A 22,706-nucleotide genomic window follows, 5' to 3' on the forward strand; every position below is an offset into this window, starting at 1 on the left:
TCGGGAAAATGAATCTTCCTGACTTCAGGCAGGCACTTTATCTACTTCACCACCTAGCTGGAATATAGGGTATTTAGGTCCAAGTGATGAGATCTTCATTTTGAGGTAGGTCATAGGATCTTAGCTCTAGAGGCAGAAGGGACCACCACAGAGGCCAATCTCATCCAACTCCCTTTTTTTTATGGAATAGTAAAGAGACCCAGGGAAGTTGTGAGATACCCAAGGTCACACAGGCAATAAACATCGGAAGAGGTGGCTAACTCAGGACCTCTGATTCCAGTGCCACTGCTCTTTTCACCTCATCCTTTTGTTTGATTCTTCTTTATGCCCAAGTACTGCATACTCATACTGCAGCACCTCTTCTAGGACAGCTCAAAGCTAATAATCTGATTTGGAAGTAAGGAAAATTGTTGTTTTTCGTTGAAAGGATGAGAATGTGGTTCTTTGAAAGGGGGCTGAGAATGTGGTTGGAAGGGAAGGAGTGAAGTGAGGAGGGGCTGAGACTGTTACACGGAGGTTGCTGTTGAAAAAGGAGTCGTTCTGAGAATGAGGTTGAGGAGATGACATAGGAATTTGGAGTAAGGGGGCTGAGGAGGTAGGAGTATGGAGTGAGAGACTTCGAACGTTAAGAGTAAAGGTTAGGGCTGAAGATGAAAAGGTAGTGCCCAAGATAGTGAGCTGAGGATGTAGGAAGTGAGAGGCTGGGGAGGTGATAAGATAAAAGGTAAAATTGAGGCTGAAAATAAAGAGGTTGTATCGAGTAAAGGTGAGGTGACAGCGAAGTGCAGAGTGGGTCGCCAAAAAGGTAGGACCTGAGGATGAGAAGTTGAGAATGGAAGAGTAAAGTCAAGACAGATAAAGGGATGGGGTTAAGGATAAGCGTGAGGAATTGAGGAATGTAGATGTGAGGGTAAGGGACTGAGGAAGCATCTACCAAGGAAGCAACTGAGTGCAAAACACAAATAAGAAAAAGCAAAGAACTTCCCCCGGTCAGAGTGTACCTTAGTGATGCGGGAGCCTTGCTGCACTACCCGCCCCCCTCCCCACCTTCACTCCTCAAGCCTTTTAGAATGAGCACGAGTTCCGTCACAACGGCTCCGGAACTGCCAGGATCCTAGCCTCCCGGGCTGGGGGCGGCGCCTTCGCGGGCCGATCAGCATCCAGACCCCGACCCCCTGCGACCACAGGCTTGCCCTCCTTCACTTACTTTCGCACAAGTAGGAGTAATGTGGGTGAGTCAGGCAGGGTTACCCCAAATGCAGGATGGAAGCCTGAGTTGGCCAGGCCCCAACTCACTTTCCTTACTACTCCAGCCCTAATTAGCAAATTAGGAGCTTCCCCTGGGCGGGGCCATGTCTTCTTCGAACGTCCGCTGGGCACCTGACCGAGATGGATGGGAGGTACCTGGGGAGAGCCCGCCCCCAAAGCCTGGAGGTGGCCCAGAGCCTGAGGGTGGGGGAGGTGCTGAGGAGAAATGGAACGGGGTTGGACGGGAGGAAAAGCAGAGCGATGGAAAAGGAGGAGCAGAGGGGAAAGAGGAGGAGCCAAGAGGGAAGATGTGCGGAAAGGGACCGAGAGCAGAAAGATGGAAGAGGAGAAGCAGAAAAGAGAAAGAGGGAAGAAAAACAGGAGAAGGGCGGGATTGTAGAAAGGAAGTAAGAGGTGCTGGGCTTCCTCAGGCCCAGAAATCTCAACAAGGTGAGAGGTGGAGTTAATGCAGGGTAAAAGTGGCCCATCTATAAACACACCATAGGAAATAACACAGGGATAGATTCTTAAGGGGGGAAGGGATTTTTTGAGTCATATACTTAGACCCCCTTCACTTTACAGAGAAGTAAGATTACAGAAGATTTCCCCACATGGCTCATTCTCCCTCTCCTTGTTTGACAGAATGATCAGGGAATTGGGAATTAGAGGATCTGGGTTGAAGGCTGTCTTTCCTCTCCTGGCCTTGTATCACAGTGATAGCTGTCATGTGGAAGAGGAATTGTATTAGTCTTGCCTGGCCCAAAGGGCAGAATTTAAGTTTCCAATTAGTATAAAGACTTCTCTGGAAAAGGTGGGTTTTTGTCATCACTTGACATCTTCGTAGAGGCAGAATGACCACTGCTCAGAGATGTTGTAGATGGAATTCTTGGCCAGGTAGAAGTTGGACTTGTTGGCCTATCAGAATTCTACCAGTTCTGAAATTCTATCAGCTTGTGATTTAAAGGCTTTGGGCCTCAGTTTCCTCATATGTAAAATTAAGGGTTTGAACTTTATATATCTTAAGGCCCCATACAGTTCTAAATCCTATGACGTCACATAGCACTTTGCTCTCCGCCACTTCAATACATTTGCTCTGTGTGTTATGGCTTTCTGTATGGGTATCTTATCCTTCTATATGACAGTATACTCCTTTAGTCAGTCAGTCATTAAGCATTTCTTAAGAACCTGCTATATGCTGGGCACTGTACTAAATGCTGGAGATACAAAGAAAAGCAAAAGACTGCCCCTGCTCTTAAGGAGCTCATAGTCTAATGGGGGAGACAACATGTAAATAATTATATATAATTATGCACGAAAACAATTATGACAAGATGGATACAAGAAAAATTGTATAATCAATAGAGGGAAGACACTAGCATTAAAAGGCATCAAGAGAGGCTTCTCACAGAAGATGGTATTTTAGCTGAGACTAGAAGAAAGCAATAGGGCAGAAATAAGGAGAGAGAGCATTCTAGGCCCAGGGGAACAGCCAGTGAAAAGTGCCAGGAGTCTAGAGATGGAATTTCTTATGTGCGGAACACAATGTTTTCACCAATACCCAATACAGTGCTCTGAACACAGTAAACACTCAGCAAATGTTTGTGGTGTTGTTTTGCCAGAAGTCACACAGGTATCCCAGACAGGATTCCAAACCAGGTCATGTCACCATAAATTCCATGTTCTTTCTGTTAATGGAGCGATGGAAAAACTTGACAAAATCCTGTGCCCTTGTGGGCAGGTGGCAACTCTTCCTAAGCTCCCCCAGACACACTAACAAACTCTGAGATAGGCGGAAGCAGATAGGATACTGGGAGGATAGGTAGAGTGTGGGCATTACCTAAGGCCATAGGGTCTTCTGGAGGGTGAGACTGAGTAATTAAAATTACCCTGGGAGAGGGAGAAAAATTAGAAGCAGGACCTGGCAGGAGGAGGAACAAAATACAATTGTGTCCACAAGAAAGAGAGAATAATAGATTTAAAATGATAAAAAACCTCAGAAGCCTTGTAGTTTAACCTCCGCATTTTACACATGAAGAAACTGAGACCAAGTAAGGCTTAAATGACTTGTCGAAGGTCACACAGGTAGCAAGAATCTGGGTTTCTGACTCATGAGCCAGTGTCGCCGTACCAGGCTTACAAAGGAACAGTGTTGGGCCAAGTGAGAGGTGGAGTTAGCAGATTTGACTTTGGGAGTACTAGGTATTAGGAAATCTGTTTTGCTTAGTTTTCATCAGTTTATTGTCTTTTTCTTTTTTCTTTATTTGCTAAGCAGCAAATGCACCAGTAAGCCTGAACTTCTTCCCATGCTTTATCCAGACTGCCTCTGTCCTAGGAGCCTTGGTCAAGTCAACAAGCATTTGTTCAACACTTACTACATTTGAGGCACTGTGCTAAAGCCCTTGGGATGTGAGTTGGTTGGTTGTTGTCCTGTGTGCTCAAAGAGGACTCCAGTGTCATCACTATGTTGGGCTCAAGGTACAGTGTGTCCAACTATGCTGATGAGACTGATATGAGTTCAGAAGGCTCTACCGCAAGTTGGACACAAATAGGCCATGTCAATTTTTGGAGCAAAGATGTCTCTAAATTTGCACGCCTCACGTTTTTTTTGAGCTACTGCAGTTTTGCTTTGCTCATAAAGTATAGCGTCTTCTTTGATTCAGGCAAGCCACTCCGGGCAGTCCTATGCTTTTGTCTCCCATGTCTCACAATCAGTTCCAAAGTTCCTCAGAGACCTTGAGAGTGTCCTTGTATCACTTTTTCTGACATCCGTGCTAGTACTTTCTTTGTGTGAGTTCTTTGTAAAGTAGTCTTTTAGGAAAACATAGCTTTGGCATTCAAACAGTGTGGCCATCCCATTGGAATTGTGTTCTCTTCACTAGAGTTTGAATGCTTGACAGTTTAGCTTGAGAGAGGACCTCAGTGTCCAGTGCCTTATCTTCTCTGGTGATCTTCAAAATCTTCCTAAGACAACTCAAATAGGGAAGCCTTTCAGTTTCCTGGCATGTCTCTAGTATACTGTCCAGGTTTCCTAGGCATACAGCAATGAGGTCAGCACAACAGCTCTGTAGACCTTCGGTTTGGTAGGCAATTTAATACCTTTTCTCTCCCACACTTTCCTCTGAAGCCTCCCAAACACTGAGCTAGCTTTGGCAATGTGTGCATCAACCTCATCATCTGTATGTACATCCCTGGAAGGTATGCTGCCAAGGTAAGTTAACTTGTCCACAGAATTCAAAATTTCTCCACTTAATGCAACCAGTGGTTCCATATATGGGTGGTATGGTGCTGGCAGGTAGAGAACCTCTGTTTTCTTGGTGCTAATGTTTAGGCCAAAAGAGAAGCAGAGAAATCAATTTACATTTCAGCTTCAGAGGCTGCATTGAGTGCACAATCATCTGCAAACAAAAAATCATGCACCAACTCTCTCTTCACTTTGATCTTGTCTTGTACTCTTTTCAAGTTAAATATAGTTACCATAATTTACCAGTGGGGTGACTGACTGATGCCATGTTTGTCCTCATTGAAGGTATCTGACAACATTGCTGAAAACATCATGCTAGAAAGCATGGGAGTGAGCATGCAGCACTGCTTCCCTCTATTGGTGACTTGGGGAAGCTTGAGGGCATTGTCCGTTATCCAGAACCTGGGTAAGCATGCTGTCATGAAACTGACATGGAATACTGATGAACTTCTCTGGGGAACCAACTTTTGCCATGATCTTCCATAAGCCCTCCTGACTGACAGTATCAAAGGCCTTGGTCAGATTGACAAATGTTGGGTACAGACCTCTGTTCTATTCCTGGCATTTCTTGGGCAGTTGTCGGGCCACAAACACCATATTGACCATTCCTTGGCCCTTTCTGAAGACATACTAGGTCTCAGGTAGATGACCATCTTCCAGGTCAAAGATAAGCTTATTAAGGAAGACTCTGGCAAGAATCTTGCTAGCACTCTTTGGTGAAGGTACCACCACTTCAGCCTCAGGAGTCGGCAGTTGCTGCCTCTCCTCCTCCTGACTCTTTGCTGTTCCACTCTTGCCAAGAAATAAGATGGTCAGGAAGCCACTTCACTACCATGGCATTCAAAGACACTGGCAAGAGCCTTGTGGAGCCATTCACTGGATCCGGATTACTCTCACTAGTGGCAGGTGAAATCACTGGAGAAAGTGTGCACTGACCTAATTAGGGGAGCCAAAGAAAAGAACTTGAAAGTGAAAGGACCTGTTCAAATGTCCACTAAGACACTTCAAATCACAACTAGAAAAGCTCCTTACAGTGAAGGTTCGAAGACTTGTGATCGATTCCAGATGAGAATCCACAAACACCTTATTGATTCAAACAGTGCTTCTAAAATTATTAAACAGATTACTTCTATCAGCATTGAACCAGGTGTAGAAGTTGAAGTCACTATTGCAGATGCCTAATCCATCATCTTTTTTAATCAGTTGATTGCAGCTATTAAAAAAAGAATCTTGCCAGCAATGACTAAGAGAGAGACCCCTTCTGTGATTGTCACAGGATGACCTATTTCCCTTTCCTTTATGGAGATGGACAATGGAGGTATCCTTGAACTCCTGGGGGATAACATCCTCTTTACATATAACCCAGAAAATTTCAGTCAGTTTTTGTACAAACAGTGGACCTTCTGCTTTGTAAATCTCTGTTGGAATAAAATTAGCACCAGGCACTTTGCCATAGCTGAGGAGCCTAACAGCATTCAAAACCACTTCTTCAGTTGGAAGTTCAACTAGAGAGGGATTGACTTCAACCTGAGGCATATAGACATTGTCTTCAGCATTGGTTGATGATCTGTTGAGAACACCATGGAAATGTTCAGCCCATTTCACCAGGATCATGTCCTTATCACTAATCAATGTGGCTCCATCAGCACTGAATAGTTGAGATTCACCATAGGTCTTTGGCCCATAAAAAGCCTTCAGGACATCATAAAAGCACTTTGGATTGTTACTACCAGTGTTTTAAAACTGAATTTCATCTGCCTTCTTAGTGAGTCAAGAATCCTGCATCTCTCTAAGCTTCTCTTGAATTTTACAATTGATGGAGTTAAATTCTGCCTTCTTAGAGATGGCCTGACTACCCTGCTGGTAAGCTCTGTGGAGTTCTTGTCTTTAGTTTAGCAGCCTCTCAATTTTCCCATCATTTTTGTCAAACTAGTCTTGATGTTTGCAGTTATTCTGGCCCAGATGAGTAAATGTAGTGCTGTACACCAAATCTCTGAAAGCTGCCCACTCCTTTTCTTCTCCACTGTTGCCAACCATGCATTGGCTCAGCTTTTCCTCCAAGTTAGCCAGGAACTGTTCAAGCTGGGAGAAGTGCTCTAATCTGTTGACCTTAAGTCTTCTGGTAGTTTTGATGAGTGCAAATATTTAGCTGGGAGAGGTTAAGTCTAGGACTCTTTATCGCATATCGCCTATGTCACTGTCACATTCTGTCTGTCTTTTCTTACAATGATGTGGTCTATTAAACACCAGTGTTTGTTGTGAGGGTGCATCCATGAAGTTTTATTGTATTTAGGTAAGTGGAAGACAATGATGGTGATGCACACATTTTTAGTAATAAGTAACCCTTGCTGTTGCTGTTTCTGACTTCATTTCTCCCAAGGACTCCTGCAAGAATGTCTCTGCCTACTCTTTGTATTAAAGTCACCCAGAATTATAAGCTTGTCCTCTTTTGGGCACATTGATGATGAGAGTCTCCAGGTCTTCATAGAATTTTTCTTTGACCTCATCAGAGTTCGTCATGGTGGGATGGTGGCGTGGTATTTTCCTGCAAGTGGCAGTCGCATTGTCACTAGTCTTGGTAAGCATATAAGCTTGTTCACTAGATTAGTTTCGGTTGCAAAACCTATGCCAGCTTCAAGGTGCTTCTTATCACTGTAGCCACTCCAGAAAAACATGTATCCAGCTCCATCTTTGGTAAGCTGGCCTTCATTTGCCAGCCTTGTTTCACTCAAGGCAATGCTATTTGGATGCAATACCTGCTAAGTTCTCTCAAAACAAGAGCTATTAGTCTTTCAGATCTATTGGATTTTGTGTCATCCATAAGCATGCACGCATTCCATGTACCACCGGTGAATGGAATCATCTTTACAAAAGTTTTTGTACCTTTTTTGTGTTTTGACTACAAGGTGAGATCCCTGCCTGCTGTGGCAAGCAGGCCAGAGTTAGGTGAAGCAGAAAATTTTTAGGGCACCTTTTCTAGGCCCTTTCTTATGCCAGGAGGTAAGCAGTGTGGTCCTTAAAAAAAGCTGCTCAGGCACCTAGTACCAGATCCCACTACTGAGTAAGTCCAGTGAGACGGTGACCCCATGGCCTGAGCTGTGCAGGCTTATGACTACAGCTCCCAGTATATCCATACCTGCTGCTTCATCATTTGCCTGTTACCACAGGACTTTGAGGTAAGTAAAAATGGTAAAAATGATATGGATGGCTTGGGATGCAGTGGATAACCTTGGTGTTTTCAACGTCTAGCCATGCTCTAAACACTCCACAGCACCTGCTTCAATTGCCTTTATGGCCATTGGGAAAAAAAAATTGTTCTTGTCCTTCCATTCTATCAGAAGAAGTCTTCACGTGCTTGGGGTAGACATACCCCGCCCCCCCAACTCACTGATGGTTTTGAAGCCTGTTGGTTATCCTCAACCTGGTTTAGCAGGTCTGCTGAAAAGGTTTATGGGGGCATGGCCACTGCCATGATACAGCTTCTTGGAGCCACAGGTAAGAGTCAGTGAATCAGATGGAAACCAAAGGTGGAAAGCAGCCCTGAAAAGGGCTCAGCAGACCTCACAGCAGAGGTGCTAGTCTTCCCTGAACACCCTACACCCCAGGGGATACTTGTAAAAGCAAAAAGAAATACAGTCCCTCCCCTCCTTCTGTGTGAGTACCTCCTTTGCTGAGTCATACATTCATAAGTGGAGGGAATGTTGAAGGAAGCATATCTTCCAGTAGCATTCTGAGAATTAGTATTCCTATTTTGATTTTCTTTTATGAAATAAGTAAAGACTTAAGGTGTCTTTCTGAGAGACCACACCAACTCACAAGAAGAGTATGGTTAATCCTATCTGATATTTTTGAGTTATGTCCCTTATGGTTTGTTTTTAGAACTTAACAAATACCTATTCACCACAAAATTTCTATGTAGTACATGGCACAGGTTTGTAATGGCTGTGCTCACAGGTACAGGTTAAGAAATCCTTTCACTTTTGTCTTGCCTTTCCTGCCTAGACAGGACACCAGAAGGAGAAAGAAAAACTATCAAGGAAAAGATACTCTTGTAACTGAATAAGATCCAGGCTGCAGGGGGAGTCCAACAGCCTGAATTTAATTTTTAAAAAATTTTTAAATTAATTTATCTTGATTTATCAATAATCACTTTCATATGATTTTGAGTTTAAAATTTTTCTCCACCATCCTCCCCACTACCCTCCCCCAAGACGGCATGCAATCTGATATAGGCTATGCATTTACATTCCTATTAAACATATTTTCACATTAGTTATGTTGTAAGTAAAAATTAAAACCAATAGGGAGGAACCATCAGAAAGAGGAAACAAAACTCAACAGAAGAGAAAAAAAATAGCGATTCAACTTCCATAGTTCTTTCTTTGGATGTGGATAGCATTTTCCATCACGAAGCCTCTGGAGATGTCTTAGATCCTTGTATTGCTGGGAAGGGTTAAGTTTATCAATATTAGTCATCGCACAACCTGGCTGTTATTGTGTACAACGTTCTCTTGGTTCTGTTCACTTCACTCAGCATCAGACCATACAAGTCTTTCCAGGTTTTCCAGAAGTCAGTCTGTTCATCATTTCTTATAGCACAACAGTATTCCATTACATTCATATACCACAACTTGCTCAGCCATTCCCCAGTTGATGGGCATCCTCTCAATTTCCAATTCTTTGCCACCACAGAAAGAGCTCCTATGAATATTTTTGTACATGTGGGTCCTTTTCCCATTTGTATGATCTCTTTGGCATATAGCCCTAGAAGTGCTGTTGCTGGGTCAAAGGGTATGCACATTTTTATAGCCTTTGGGGCATAGTTCCAAATTGCTCTCCAAAATGGTTGGATCATTTCACAACTCCACCAACAATGCATTAGTGTTCACATTTTCCCACATCTTCTCCAACATTTATCATTTTCCTGTTTTGTCATGTTGGCCAATCTGATAGGTGTGATGTGGTACCTCAGACCAACAGCCTGAATTTAAATCCCACCTCAGCCTGTGTGTTCTTGGGCAACTAACTTAGCTTATTTATGCCTGTTTCCTCAGTCTCTAAAATGAGGGGGTTGAACTTGATATCAAAAGTGCCTTCCAATTCTGTTTCTATGATCCTATGGTTTCACTTCTACCCTCCCTAACATCTACTGTAATTAAAGGCCAGAAAATTGCTTCGCATTTTAAATATGAAAACTGTTTTTGTATGTTAAATAGTTTTTCTTTTTGACTTCAGGTACCCTGAATATACATTGTGACGAAAGGGTGAGAGAGAAAATGATTGAGAATTTGGGAAGGAGATTGGTTATAAGTTGTTAAAAATCCATTCCAGCTGTCTAGGGTCAAAAGTCACTCAGTGAATAGGAAAAAGTGAGCTTATTTATTTAATTAGAGCTTACCAGCCAACAGGTATACAATTTATTATCTGCTGAAAGATTCAACTGAGAACTTAGGCTGAATGGGCTTTAGGGACTAAAACAACGTCCCACTAGTGTTGGTGGCATTTGTTAAAAATTGCTACATTTGGGGGCAGCTAGGTGGCACAGTGGATAGAGCACCAGCCCTGGAGTCAGGAGGACCTGAGTTCAAATCTAGCCACAGACACATAACATTCAGTAGTTGGGTGACTCTGGGCAAGTTACTTAACCCTAATCGCCTCACCAAAATAAATAAATAAATAAATGAAAATTACTACGTTTTCGGAGCAAGGAAAAATATAAGAATGGATAATCCATCCATACAGGTCTCCCTGAAAACAATAGCTGCCATTTATATGATGCTTTAAGGTCTTTGAAGCATTTGACAAACATCCCATTTGATCCTCATAAAAACTCAGTGAGATAGTTATTTTCACTTTACAGATAAGGGAACTGAGACTGAGATGTTATTTGAATTGCCCAGGGTCACACAGCTAGTTTGCTTCTGTTGTGATATTTGAACCCAGGTTCATGTTGATTCATAGTCCAGTGCACTTCCCAGTAACAGTATATCACATTGCCTCTAAAAGTGTCATCAGTCAATCACCAAGCCCCTCTTAAACACTAACCATGTGCTAATGATTGTGATTAATTCTTGGTCTACAAAGAAAAAGCAAAAACAATTCAAGCAATTTGGATTGATGCCCAATATTTTGTTTACCACATTGGCTTCAAGGGAACCCAGGCTTTTACTGAGCAGTATGAGGATCCTAGGTCTTAAGCTATAGTTTAGAGCCCATCCTCCTTAAGTATCATTTGGATTTTATTTCCTGATTGCATTCATTACCTTTTGCTTGCCCACTTGGAAACTCAGCTGCCACTTTTCTAGATCATTCTGGCCATTATATCTCATCAGGAAGAATGTTAGAAACAAAATCCAAAATCCAAAACATTTACCTGCCCTTGTAGAAACTCATAGGATCCTCTGGAAAGCTCAAACAGTTCTAGTTCCCACCTCTCAAGAAAAATGTGATGGAGCTATAGAAGTTCTAGAGAAGATCCACAAAAATATGTTTCATGTAAGATCAGGATTTTAAAAATGAAGACTCCAGTATGAAAAGATGAAAACTGAGAGTGAATATGGTAGAAGTTTTTTAATCATGAAGGCTATAAATAGGATGAACACAGACTTATTCATGTTCTCCTAGTCTCTTATAACTAAAGAACAGCCATTGACGCTTGAAATAATTAAATTTAGGCTTCATGAAAGGAAGCACTGTTTTATATAAGTAATAACATCATGGAACTTATTACTGCTAAAAGGTGAGATGCTGAAAATATAAATACTGTAACTTTAAAAAAATGCTTCAAACAAATTCATGGAAGATGGAACATGATTGTATGATCAGGGAAATTACAGTGTTGTTGGGGGTACATTCATCATCATCTTCGTCCTCAACAACACCACTAGGTGGTGAAGTGGATAGAATGCTGGACCTAGAGTCCCTGAGTTCAAATCCGATCTCAGACACTTACTAGTTGTGTGATCCTGGGCAAGTCACTTAACCCTGTTTGCTTCAGTTCCTCATCTGTAAAATGAGCTGGAGAAAGAAATGGCAAACCACTCCAGTATCTTTGCCAAGAAAACCCCAAATGGGGCTGAAAAGAATCAGACACTGAACAGCAGCATATGCTAGGCATTGTACTATATATTGGGGATAAATAGGAAAGCAAAAACATGGTTCTGCTCTCAAGGAACTCATATTCTTTTTTTTTTTTTTTTGGCTAGCCAATGGGGTTAAGAGACTTACCCAGCATCACACAGCTAGTAAGTGCTATGTGTCTGAGGCCACATTTGAACTCGTGTCCTCCTGAATCCAGGGCTGGTGCTCTATTCACTGCGCCACCTAGCTGCCCCAGGAACTCATATTCTAATAAGTGTGAAAACAAGCAAACAACTATGTACATACACTGTATATAAGGTGTAAAGGGGAAGTGGTTTCAGAGGGAAAGTGCTACTTAGTAGCAAGGGCCTGGTGAAGGGGGCTGGAACAAGGTTGTTCTGGGAAACAAAATCAAGGATGCCCTTCCTTTGCATCCTTTAATGTCACTGTTAGAAACAAGGTCCTGGAGTAGGTGGACCAAGATTCTAACCCGTGGAAGACCATCTAGGCAGGTAGGTGGTATAATGGATAGTGTTAGACTTGAAGTTAGGAAGACAGAGTTAGAATCCTGCCCCAGATACTTGCTAAGCTACGTGACCCTGGGCAAGTCACTTAACTTAGCACATAACTTAGCATAGGGTTGTTGTGAGGATCAAATGAGATAATAAGATAGATAGAGCTTTGCAAAATCTTAAAGCATTAAGTGTTATGATGATCTTAACATAATTAGGAAATTGTGTCAATTAAATCTGCTAGGAAAGTATAATACATAATTTAATTCAACAAACATTTATGAAATATGGAACTGTGGATACAAAGACAAAAAAACTAAAGCTAGTCCCTGCCCTAAAGGAGTTTGCATTCTCCTGGGGAGAGATGGCATATACGTAGATAAATAAATGCTAAGTAATTTGAGGAAGTAGAGAGAGTGCTAAACACAAGGAAGGTCAGGGATCAGGAAGTGCTACCAGAGCTGAACCTTGAATGAAGCTAAGGATTATGAGAAGTGGAAATGAGAAAAGTGCCCATGCCACGCATGGAACACTGACTTTTCATAGGCATGGAGAAAGAAGGCCGAATGCTGAGTTGGTTAGGCCAGTTCAGCTGCAAGAGTGAGTGGATGAAGAATGGGAGTAATAGGAAACATCTGGAAAGGTGGCTTGGAGCCAGATGGTAGAAAACTTTGAGTACCCCACTGAGGAGATGGTAATTTATCTATGAGGTAATAGGAATCTAATGATGTTTCTGATTGTGAAAGTGGACATTGTTAAATCTCTGCCTTAGAAGGATTAGTTTGGCAGCTGTGTGGAGAAGGGACAGAATGGAAATAGGGAGCTCAGGAGGTCATTGTACTAGTTCAGCAAACGATGATGCAGTTCTGAATTGGGGTAGTGGTTGTGTGAATGGAGAGAAGGTATATGTTACGGATATTTGTGGAGGGAAATTTCTTACCAGTTTAAAAAAATCCTCTCAGCTTCGTCTCTAATTCTGTGTAACAGCGATGCTGATTGGGCTTAATTTCTTGTGCAGGTATTCAGCAGGATTGGTGCAGCTAGAAAGGAGCACAATGGCTTCCAGTATAAAACGTAAGGCTAGCAAATTCTTCTATGATGTGAAAAGAGAAGTGTACAATGAAGAAACTTTTCAAAGAGAGCATAGAAGGAAAGGAACTTCTTCAGGAAACGTGGATATTAGTATCACCACGATTAAACACAGAGTGCAATTCCGGTGAGTATGTGTGTAACTAACTACTTACTTATTACTAAACAAGGCTGGAATTATGAGGCCTTCCCTGACTGCTGCAATCTACTCTAATGTTTCCCTTCCCTACTACCTGTATTTCTTGCAGCCAGCACTGTACAATTTAGGACTTATCTAGTTATTTCACATGTCTAAGTCTATCTCCCCAGCTAAATAGTAAACTCTTTAAAGGTAGGAATCATGGCTTAAGTTACTCTGTAACCTAGGGCACCTCTATAGTAATGGACAAATAGAATCACAGTATCTTAGAATTGGAAGGTCCTTCAGGGGCCATCTGGTCCAACCCATACCTGAACAAAGAATCCTTCTAATTATGACATAATCAACGAGTGATCATCTAATCTTTGACCTCCCATGAAAAAATCTATAAACCTCTTCATGTTGTCCATTCCACTTTTGCATAGCTCTAATTTTTGGGAATATTTTCCTTTCATAATTTCTAAGTTTGCCTGTCAGCAATCCATTGATCCTAGTTGTGCCCTCTGAAACTAAGCAGAATAAATTTAATCTTTCTTTCACATGACAATGAAACTGCTATTTAGCCATGTACTATGTACTTATGGAACTAAATTTTTGAACCAAATATAAGATTTTGCATTTATCCCTGTTGAATTTCATCTTATTATATTTGACTCAGTGTTCTGGCCTGTCAGAATCTTTTTTGGATTCTGACTTTGTCATCCATTCACTGTATTAACTATCTCTCTGAGCTTTGTGTCATCTGCTAACTTAAGGAATGTGCCATCTATAGCTTTAATTCATTGATAGAGATATTAAATAACACATGGCCAAACATAGAACTCTGGGGCACTCTAATGGCAGACTTCTTTCAAGTTCAAATCAAACCATTCATTAGTATTCTCTAATTCTGAATCCCCGTAATTATACTATTGCTTTGCCTTCACCTTTCTATCTTTTTTTCACAGGAATAACATAAGACTTGGTCAAATGCTTTGCTAAAATCTCTCTTTGTAACACTTCCTACTTCAGTCAGTCCAGTAACTGTCAGAAAAGGACATAAGATTAGTTGAGGATGGCCTGTTTTTGAGGAAGCCAGTCAGGATCTTTGTGATCAACTCTCCTTTTTCCAGATATTCACTAACTATCCCTTTTAATTCAACAAATATTCTTTAAGTACCAATCGTGTTCCAAGTCATGTGTGAGGGTTTGGGATATAAAGACAAAAATAGGACAGCCCTTCCTTCAAGTAGCATATATTCTGTACCCTTTTAATAATAAATTCTAGAGTTTTCCAGGAATTGATATCAAGATACTATTGTCTTCCCTATTTTGAAAACTGAGACATTTGCCCTTCTCCAGTCTTTCAATACCTCTCCCTCCATAGCCTTTCAAACACTGCTGACAATATAACTCAATGATCATTTCCACCAGAGCAAATTCTCAGTAAATGCTTGCTGATTAATTGATTAGCTACAGTTATTTTTGTCTCCAGCCAAATCAGGGCCATCTCTGGTTGTCCTGATCTATATCTTGACACTGGACCCAGATGGCTCCAGAGGAAAAAGTGAAGCTGGTGACTTTGCACAACATTCTCTCACTTAAATCCAATTCACTTGCATGTCATGGCATCACCTCCCTGATGTCACAGTCCTCTTTGAGAACAAAGGGCAACAACTCCAGCCAAAATGCAGAAAAATAAGCTTTTTGGTTGTCTTAGGGTTTCATCATAGGCTGAATTGATTCCAACCTCCAGAGAAGTATGTTTCAGTGCTTCCATTCATACTGGCATTGTACAGTCAACAGCTCAGACTATAATTTCCTTCCTTACCTTCTCTCATCTTCACCCTCTAGCCAGATCAAACATGATGACATTTGACAGCTTGACTCTACTTATGTCCTTGCTTTTCTGGAGTCTCACCTTCATGTAGACTGACCTCAATATGTTCTTTTCGGTTTTGCTCTCACTGACTAATCAGGCCCTCTTTATCCATTGTATCAAACTTCTAAAAGAATGTATTAAAATGCCAAAGGGTGAGCACTCAGATAAGAAGATGAACACATTAATGTTCTGTCCACTAGAGTTGAACTTAGGGCTGTTTTCCCTTTTCCCACACCTTGTTTACCCTGAGTTATAGTGACCAACCACTTCCCCCACTCCTATACCACACCGTGTTTTCTTTAATCCTTTGTGTCTGTCAAAAGGCAGATGCTATAAGACAATTAATGCTACACTTCCTTTCATCTACTACAAATGAACAGTTTTTTCTTAAGACTTTGCTGTAATTCTCACTTCTCTTTCTTTCTCTGTCATCATTTGCTCATCAACTGAAAATCTTGTCACCTTTCCCTATTGTGAAACTGAAATCTGAATTGCCTTTTCTTCTTTATTTACTTTTCTACCTTTCTTAATTCCTCCTTTTAAAAAATAGGCTGCCCTTTTATCTCCTAAACTCTTACCTATTCTCCTACTGAATACCTTCCTCTTTTTTTTTTTTAATTTCCTCCCTCATTTCATTCTGTATTGGCAGTCTCTTCTTTTCTCAACTGGCTCTTTTTGTTTTCAAACATATATATATATTTACTCCATTTGTGAAAAAACCTTTTCATTTATCATCACATGTCTTTTCTGCCATTCATGTCCATACTGTTTACTTATTCTTGCTGTATCTCCTTTCCTCAAACTCCAACCCTCAGCCTCAAGACAAACATTTGTTCATCCTCACTGCTCCATGCCATGCCTAGAAGCACTAGGGCTACAGTCAGAACGCATGTAGGGAGAAGTGAAAACTTGAGCTGGTACATGAGCAAATATCTCCAGTCCTAAGCTCTCCTCTTCTGTGTGTAACCCCTGTGTCAGCAATTCTGTCATAAATGAAAGGGCCTGATCTTCTCATTCTTTTAAGGCTCCTTTCCTGTACAAGAATCCCTTTCCCCCTTTCCCATAGCAGTGTTTTGAATTTTCTTTCTATGTCTCTCTCCCTATATGTCTTTCTCCTCTTCCCCCAGTCTTTGTGCCATTCCTTGTGGCTCTGTAGCATAGCCATCCAATTTCCCAGTTTCCCAACTGTGTGAAGGTAACTATCTATAGTACTTCAAACTTTTGATGCCACCTTGATGGTGCAAGATGAAGCAGTAATCTCCAGTGACCCTGTCTTCCCTCAGCCATTGCTACTGCTCATCTTTCATAGTCTTTTCTCTTCTTTTCTCCAGCCTCTCCTAATTACCCGATCAACCCATTCCCGTGTATAACTTTGGGCTGGAAATGCTTTGTATTTGTCTCAAACAGGACAGGGAAAAGGGAAGGTAAAAATATCCTAGCACTCATTGTATGCACATAATGCCATAATTAGGGAGAGTCACTTTTATTCCTACCTCAGAATAAAAATCTCTCTTGGCCCAGCATCTGTGGATTGACTGTTTCCATCAGCCTAGCATCTGTTAGACTGAATAAAGTTTAAAGTTCTAGATAAAATTGTTGAACATATATCTTCATCCCTGTATTTGCCTATGTTTCTATTAATTATTACCACTAGTAATTTATTATCCATCAACAACTTTTCAATGAAAAACCCCTAATATCTTTGCTTTTAAATTCTTTATTGACATTGTTACTTCCTCTCTTACTCTATGTATAGCCTGGAGCCTCTGGTTTAGCAGGAACTAAAAAGTGAAGAAACTTGAGATTTTCTTCCCCACTTTTGTACTTTTACTATTAGGAAAACATTTTAGCTTTGTTTTTTAAAATTTTTAATGTTATCTTTTTCCCCCATCACCTACATTTCACAGTGTATCTCTTTGAGAGGCATCCCTCATAGCAAAGGATAAAAAGGACAGGGAAAAGTTCAGCAAAATTAACTCACTGAAAAAATTTGACATTTATTCAGTATTTCACACCTGTAGGCCTTCATCTTTGCCAAAAAAGTCTAGGAAAGGAGTCTTTCTGTATCTTTTCTTTGGGACTAACCTTGGTCATTATAATTTAACAGTACTTAGTTTCTATTGTTTCACTATCATTCTTTCCATTTACATCCTTGTGGTCATTTGTGTATATTGTTTTCCTAGTTCTGCTTACTTTACTTTCTGTCAGTTCATAGAAGTTTAACCATGCTTTTCTAAATTCATTGTAGACATAATCATTCCATTACATTTGTGTATCTCAACCATTTACTAATCAGTGGCCATCTCTTTTGTTTCTTATTCTTTGCCACTACAAAAAAAGCGTTTCTATAAATATTTTGGTATATATGCAGCCTTTCTGTTTTGTCATTTACTTTCTTTGTCTATCAGAGGGATCTCTGGGTCAAAGGGCATAGACATTTTGGTTAGCATAATTCCAAATTTCTTTGGAAAAAGCCCATTTAAACAAAAATATTTAATAATTATTTTTATACCTTCAAGGAAAAGACAAATTTATTGATAAAAGTCAGCTAAAACAAAAGATGCCACTTTCCCTAGCTAGCATCGTGTGAGAATTAGAAAGATATTGAGCCAGAGAATAAGGATAGAAAAGTGAGTATAAGAAGCTGATTGCATCTTGACTGTGACCTCATTTTTTTGTTTGATGTATTGGGAATCTAGAATTTTAGACCCATAGTCCAATGTAAATGTAAACAAAGAGTACCCTAAAACTGAATGGAAAGGGTTTTTTTAAAAAAAATTTATCTGTGCCATTTCCCCCCTTTAATAGCACAAGTAATGAAATATAAACTATATGTATTAATCCTCTTCTTGTCTTCCTGTATATTCCAAATTTCTCAGACTTAGAGACTGTAACTTCTTCATATTCTGCAACTCTCTTTATGTTCTAGGACAAAGACATAGCACTTATGACTTTATTCTAAACACCCAGTAAAGTATTAAAGTATAAACTTTAAAAGTATGAAATATAAGCGTAAAGGGCCAGGTAAAAATGTTAGCTGATCATATTGAGAGTAAATTGTAGTACTTTATCTGTCTCCTCATGTCAATAGACAGAAACAACAATCCAGGCTGCTCCATTGCACAGCTTTTCTCTTTACTCCTGAACATCATCATGGGAAGAGGGTAAAAGGACTGAGTGCTCTATTCTTCCTACACAACCCTCAAACAGGCTCTCAAGTGACAGGCTCAAAAGCTTTCATTTAATCAAATTAATTCTCTCCAACAGTGTGTCTAGCACCAAATAGAACACAGATCTGTTCTACATGCTGGGATGGACAGTGACTAATTCTTGAATAGCCCACACAATCAATATGGGTAGGAAAGGGAGGGTGACACATGGGAAGGTGAGGAAGACTGCATGGAAGGTATAACTAAGCTATTCTGATTCCTTGCAGGTGCTCATGGAAGAGATTTAAAAAAGTCATATTTGGCATCTTTCCCTTCCTAGAATGGATGTGTGTGTATCGATTCAAGGACTGGCTTCTTGGAGATTTGCTTGCTGGCTTAAATGTTGGCCTTGTACAAGTTCCCCAAGGTAAGGATATTGTGAAGAAGAGGGAGGGATCACTAGACTTAGAGCCTTGCCCTCCTGTTCATGGTGAGTAATGGTTTGTGCTGCTATAGTAAAAAGGAAAGTACGTTTTACCATCATTCATTTGACTGCTTGCTAATTTTCTAATTCTCTCTGACATGGCTCTGGAAGACCCAATTCAATCTGGAACCTGAAAACGTTCGAAAAGAGTGCAAAATCCCCAAGTAATCCTGGAATTTTTCATTTTCTGCATTCTTTTAAGGTTAGCCCAGGGCAGAAATAGGCATTATGTGGCCCCTCCAAACTAAAATGACTCATTTGGCTCTAAACTTTTACTTCAGAAATTTTAGGAGTCCCTAGAACATCCCCAGGGTATCTCATGGTTATCTTGAAGACTTTGACACAAAGTTTTTGGTCCATAGTCACCCAGCTTACCCTTATTGTAACAGCTCAAATTGATCATTTTTGAAGCACACTCAATTATAGGACAAAGTCTTTAATGTGCTATCCTTTAAAAAATAAACTTTGGGATGTATAAGTAGTAGTAGAGTCAGTTCTTTATTACAGCACTAATGGAGGACACTCAAGAATCACTCTTGCTGTCACTGATCCATCTCTGCTTCTGAGTGGATAAGACACAGTGTTGTTTAATATAAAAATTTTAATTGACTTTGTAGCATGTATTTATGCTTAAATTTAAATTTAATGCTAATGATTTGGTAATCCTTTCAAACAAATAAATAAATACACCAGAAAAATGAAACCATATTTCATAGAAACTAAGTCAGTGTCTCTTGGTGGAATGGTGGTAACCTGGGATTTTTGCAGGTTTTTCTGGGAGAACATAAGCCCCAGCATGGCCTGGATGTTGGTTGTCTGAGAATGAATCTAATAACATTTGGAAACACTGAGGTGATTGGTTTCAAAGACCATTTCCTAGGTTATAAAGGAGCTTTAATCTGTGACAGTGGAGATGGTACCCATGCTGACCAAATTAGGTATTTGAAATTTTGAGGTAAGAAAAAAACCGCATTAGGAAGACCTTACTTAGAAAGTGCTAGTCTAATTTTTCATTTCTGTTCCACTTCTCAATGCCTCCTTGCAACCCAGTTTAATTTGGAAATAAACACTTCATCTGTCAGAGTAATGCAAAGTACTTCTTGTAAATTTCCCCTGAGCAATAAGGACAATTCAAGTATTTGGGTTTTAAAAACCATCCTTACTATGCTGTAGGCTGTTGGCTGCATATAAAGTAAGTGCTCATCAAAGGAGTTCATAATGTTAAACAGACAAATGGTGAAGAGAGGCAGAGATTTCAATACTTTGATGTCTCTATGATTAAACTGAGCATTCTCTCCAATGATACAGATTGTTGCCATCCATCCATGCCTTTACATCTGCTGTGACTTTTGTCTAGGATGGGTCCTTTCATAAACCTCTGAGGGAAAGAGGAGTTGCATCCAAAGCACTGGGGACCTCTTTCTAGATGTTCTGACAATTGGGGGTATGGGAGAAGCGTGTGGGATGTCCATCTATTGCCCCTTTCTGTGTCACTGCCCTATTTCCTATTCTGACTGGACAACTCTTTGACGTCTTTTACATTACTTTTGGTGCTTAGTTCTTCATTGATATTCTTTTGCAGCCAATTCATATTGACCCCTTGTCACTCCATTTTCCTGTGGATGACCTGCAAATTTAATTCTGCAGTGACTGTAGCATTCATGATTTGTAGCTAAGTCGTGTCACTGGAAGCATATTAAATGTTAAAAATGGATATTTGTTTAATAAAGAAGCTTGGAATTATTTTTAAAAACTGCATAGTTTTGCCAGGGCAATCCAGCTTGCTTGTTTTCTCCCAGTTCAGTTCTGTGTCGAGCACAATATTATTCGCAAGCTGGAACACTCGGAGGACCTCATGGTCTATAAGGAATCCTTCCGTTTGGATTCTGTGCTGGACATCTTTCATGTCAGTGGCAAATACCTTAGGCAAGCTTAGGTCTTTCTATTTGGTAATAATCAGAGGGTCATCAAACGAAGCTATCTCTGGTGTGCCTGAATGATTTTAACATACATAGGGAAGATTGCTTGATGGAGGAGAGAGATACCTTTATTTGGCCCTATTCAGGCCCTCAGCACCTCTCACCTGGACTTTTACGGTAGCTTCCTAAACAACTTTTCTGTCTCTGTTCTCTTCATCTCCAATATATCCATCAAATCTAACCATGTCACACCTCTACAGAATATCTTCAGTGGTTTCCTATTTCCTTTAAAATAAAATACAAATCCTTAGCCTGGCATTTATTGTTTTTTGTAATCTCAATCTTTATATTTCCCATCACACACTCTTCATTCCAGTCAAACTGGCCGGCTAATTGTTCTCCATATGTGATGTTCCATTTCCTACCTCAAATCATGCCCTTGTATAGGTAGTCTCCTGTATTTGAAATGTTCTTGTAAGGGGGCTAGGTACCACAGTTGATAGAGTAGGCCTGGAATAGGAAGACCCGAGTTCAAATCCAGCCTCAGATACTTGCTAGCAGTATGACCCTTGACAAATCACTTAACCTCTCTCTGCCTCAGTTTACTTATCTATAAAATAAGAATAATAATAGTATTTACCTCACAGGAATGTAAGGATTAAATAAAATAATACATGTAAAGCACTTTGGAAACCTTAAAAGTGATTTGAATTCGTGAAGAGGAATCTTCCTGAGTTCTGGCCCAGCGTTCTATCCACTACACCACCTACCCTTTTCTTAAATGTAGTGCTCAGCATGGAACCCAGTACTCCAGATGTGCTCTGCCCAGAAAAAGTGTCATTTTACCTCCCTGAAACTTTGACATTTTCCCTCTTAATACATTACATTTCTTGACTTCTGCATCACAGTTTTCATTTCTATGTCACAGGTTATATTTCTGCCCCAAGGTATACATACTCCTAACTCTCTCCTTCACTTTTTCTACCACACTCCAGAAACCTCTTCATTCTTCTTACTTCATTCAGGTATACTCCAGCCCTGGAATTCATGAACACTTTGGAAGTACCTTCCAGTCCTGGATTGACTAGTTCATCCCCAAATTTCCAGTTTTAGAAGGAAATCGAGGCCAGTCATGTCTTCATTCTTTTCCAGGCTGCACTCCTGACTCCCTCCCAAATTTTCCCTACTGTCTCTCTGCCCAGTCTACCATCATTTCCAGTCCCCAGGCCCCTTTGCTTCTATCCTGCACTAAATTCTTGGCAGAATTTCAGTCTGTCATCTCCAACTGCCTTTCAGACAGCTCAAACTGGATGTTCAGTAGACATTTTAAACTCCATATATCCGAAATGGAACTCACTATCTTTTCACCCTAAGCCATTCCCCTGCTCCTTCCTCTTTCCCCATTACTGTAGAAGGCAACATCATTCTCCCAGTCCCTCAGGCTCACAACCTAGGAGTCATCCTGGACATCTCATCATCTCTCACCCTCCATATTCAATATGTAAACAAAGTTTGTTGATTTCACCTTTGCAACATTCCTCTCAAATATGCCTCTTTGTCTCCTCTGACATTGTCCCTACTCTAGTACAAGCCCTCATTATCCCACACCTCCTGGTGGGTCTGCCTGCCTCAGATGTCTGCACTCCAATCTATCCTTCATTTAGCCATTAAAGTAATTTTCCTAAGGAGCAGGTCTGATCTTGTCATCCCCTTACTCAATAAATGTGTGGTTACCTGTTGTTTCCAGGAGGAAATATGAAATGCGCTGTTTGACATTCAAAGCCCTTTAGTCTAGTTCCCTCCTACTTTTTTCCAGTCTTCTTACATCTTACTCCCAGACACATGCTCCTTTAAATGGTGACACTGGCCTTTTGGCTATTCTACAAACAAGACACTACATCTCTCAGCTCCATGCATTTCCTCTGGCTATCCTTCATGCTTAGAAAGCTTTCCTTTCTCTGCCATCTCTCCTCAACTCTGCCTA

At 40.6% G+C, this 22,706-nt stretch overlaps 1 protein-coding gene across 1 annotated transcript in view; it reads left to right on the forward strand.

Moving 5' to 3' along the window:
• Positions 1–1,137: 1,137 nt before the first annotated feature.
• SLC26A8 (solute carrier family 26 member 8) overlaps positions 1,138–22,706 on the forward strand; it is a 180,657-nt gene continuing 159,088 nt past the window's right edge. The window contains 3 exon segments of the mRNA XM_020999637.2: positions 1,138–1,232; positions 13,100–13,297; positions 18,607–18,746. Coding sequence (XP_020855296.1) covers positions 13,137–13,297; positions 18,607–18,746 — 301 coding nt within the window. The 5' untranslated portion in view covers positions 1,138–1,232; positions 13,100–13,136.

This window comes from Phascolarctos cinereus, unplaced genomic scaffold, assembly GCF_003287225.1.
Source record: "Phascolarctos cinereus isolate Bilbo 61053 unplaced genomic scaffold, phaCin_HiC Scaffold_5;HRSCAF=322, whole genome shotgun sequence".
In the NCBI taxonomy this organism is placed as follows: Eukaryota; Metazoa; Chordata; class Mammalia; order Diprotodontia; family Phascolarctidae; genus Phascolarctos; species Phascolarctos cinereus.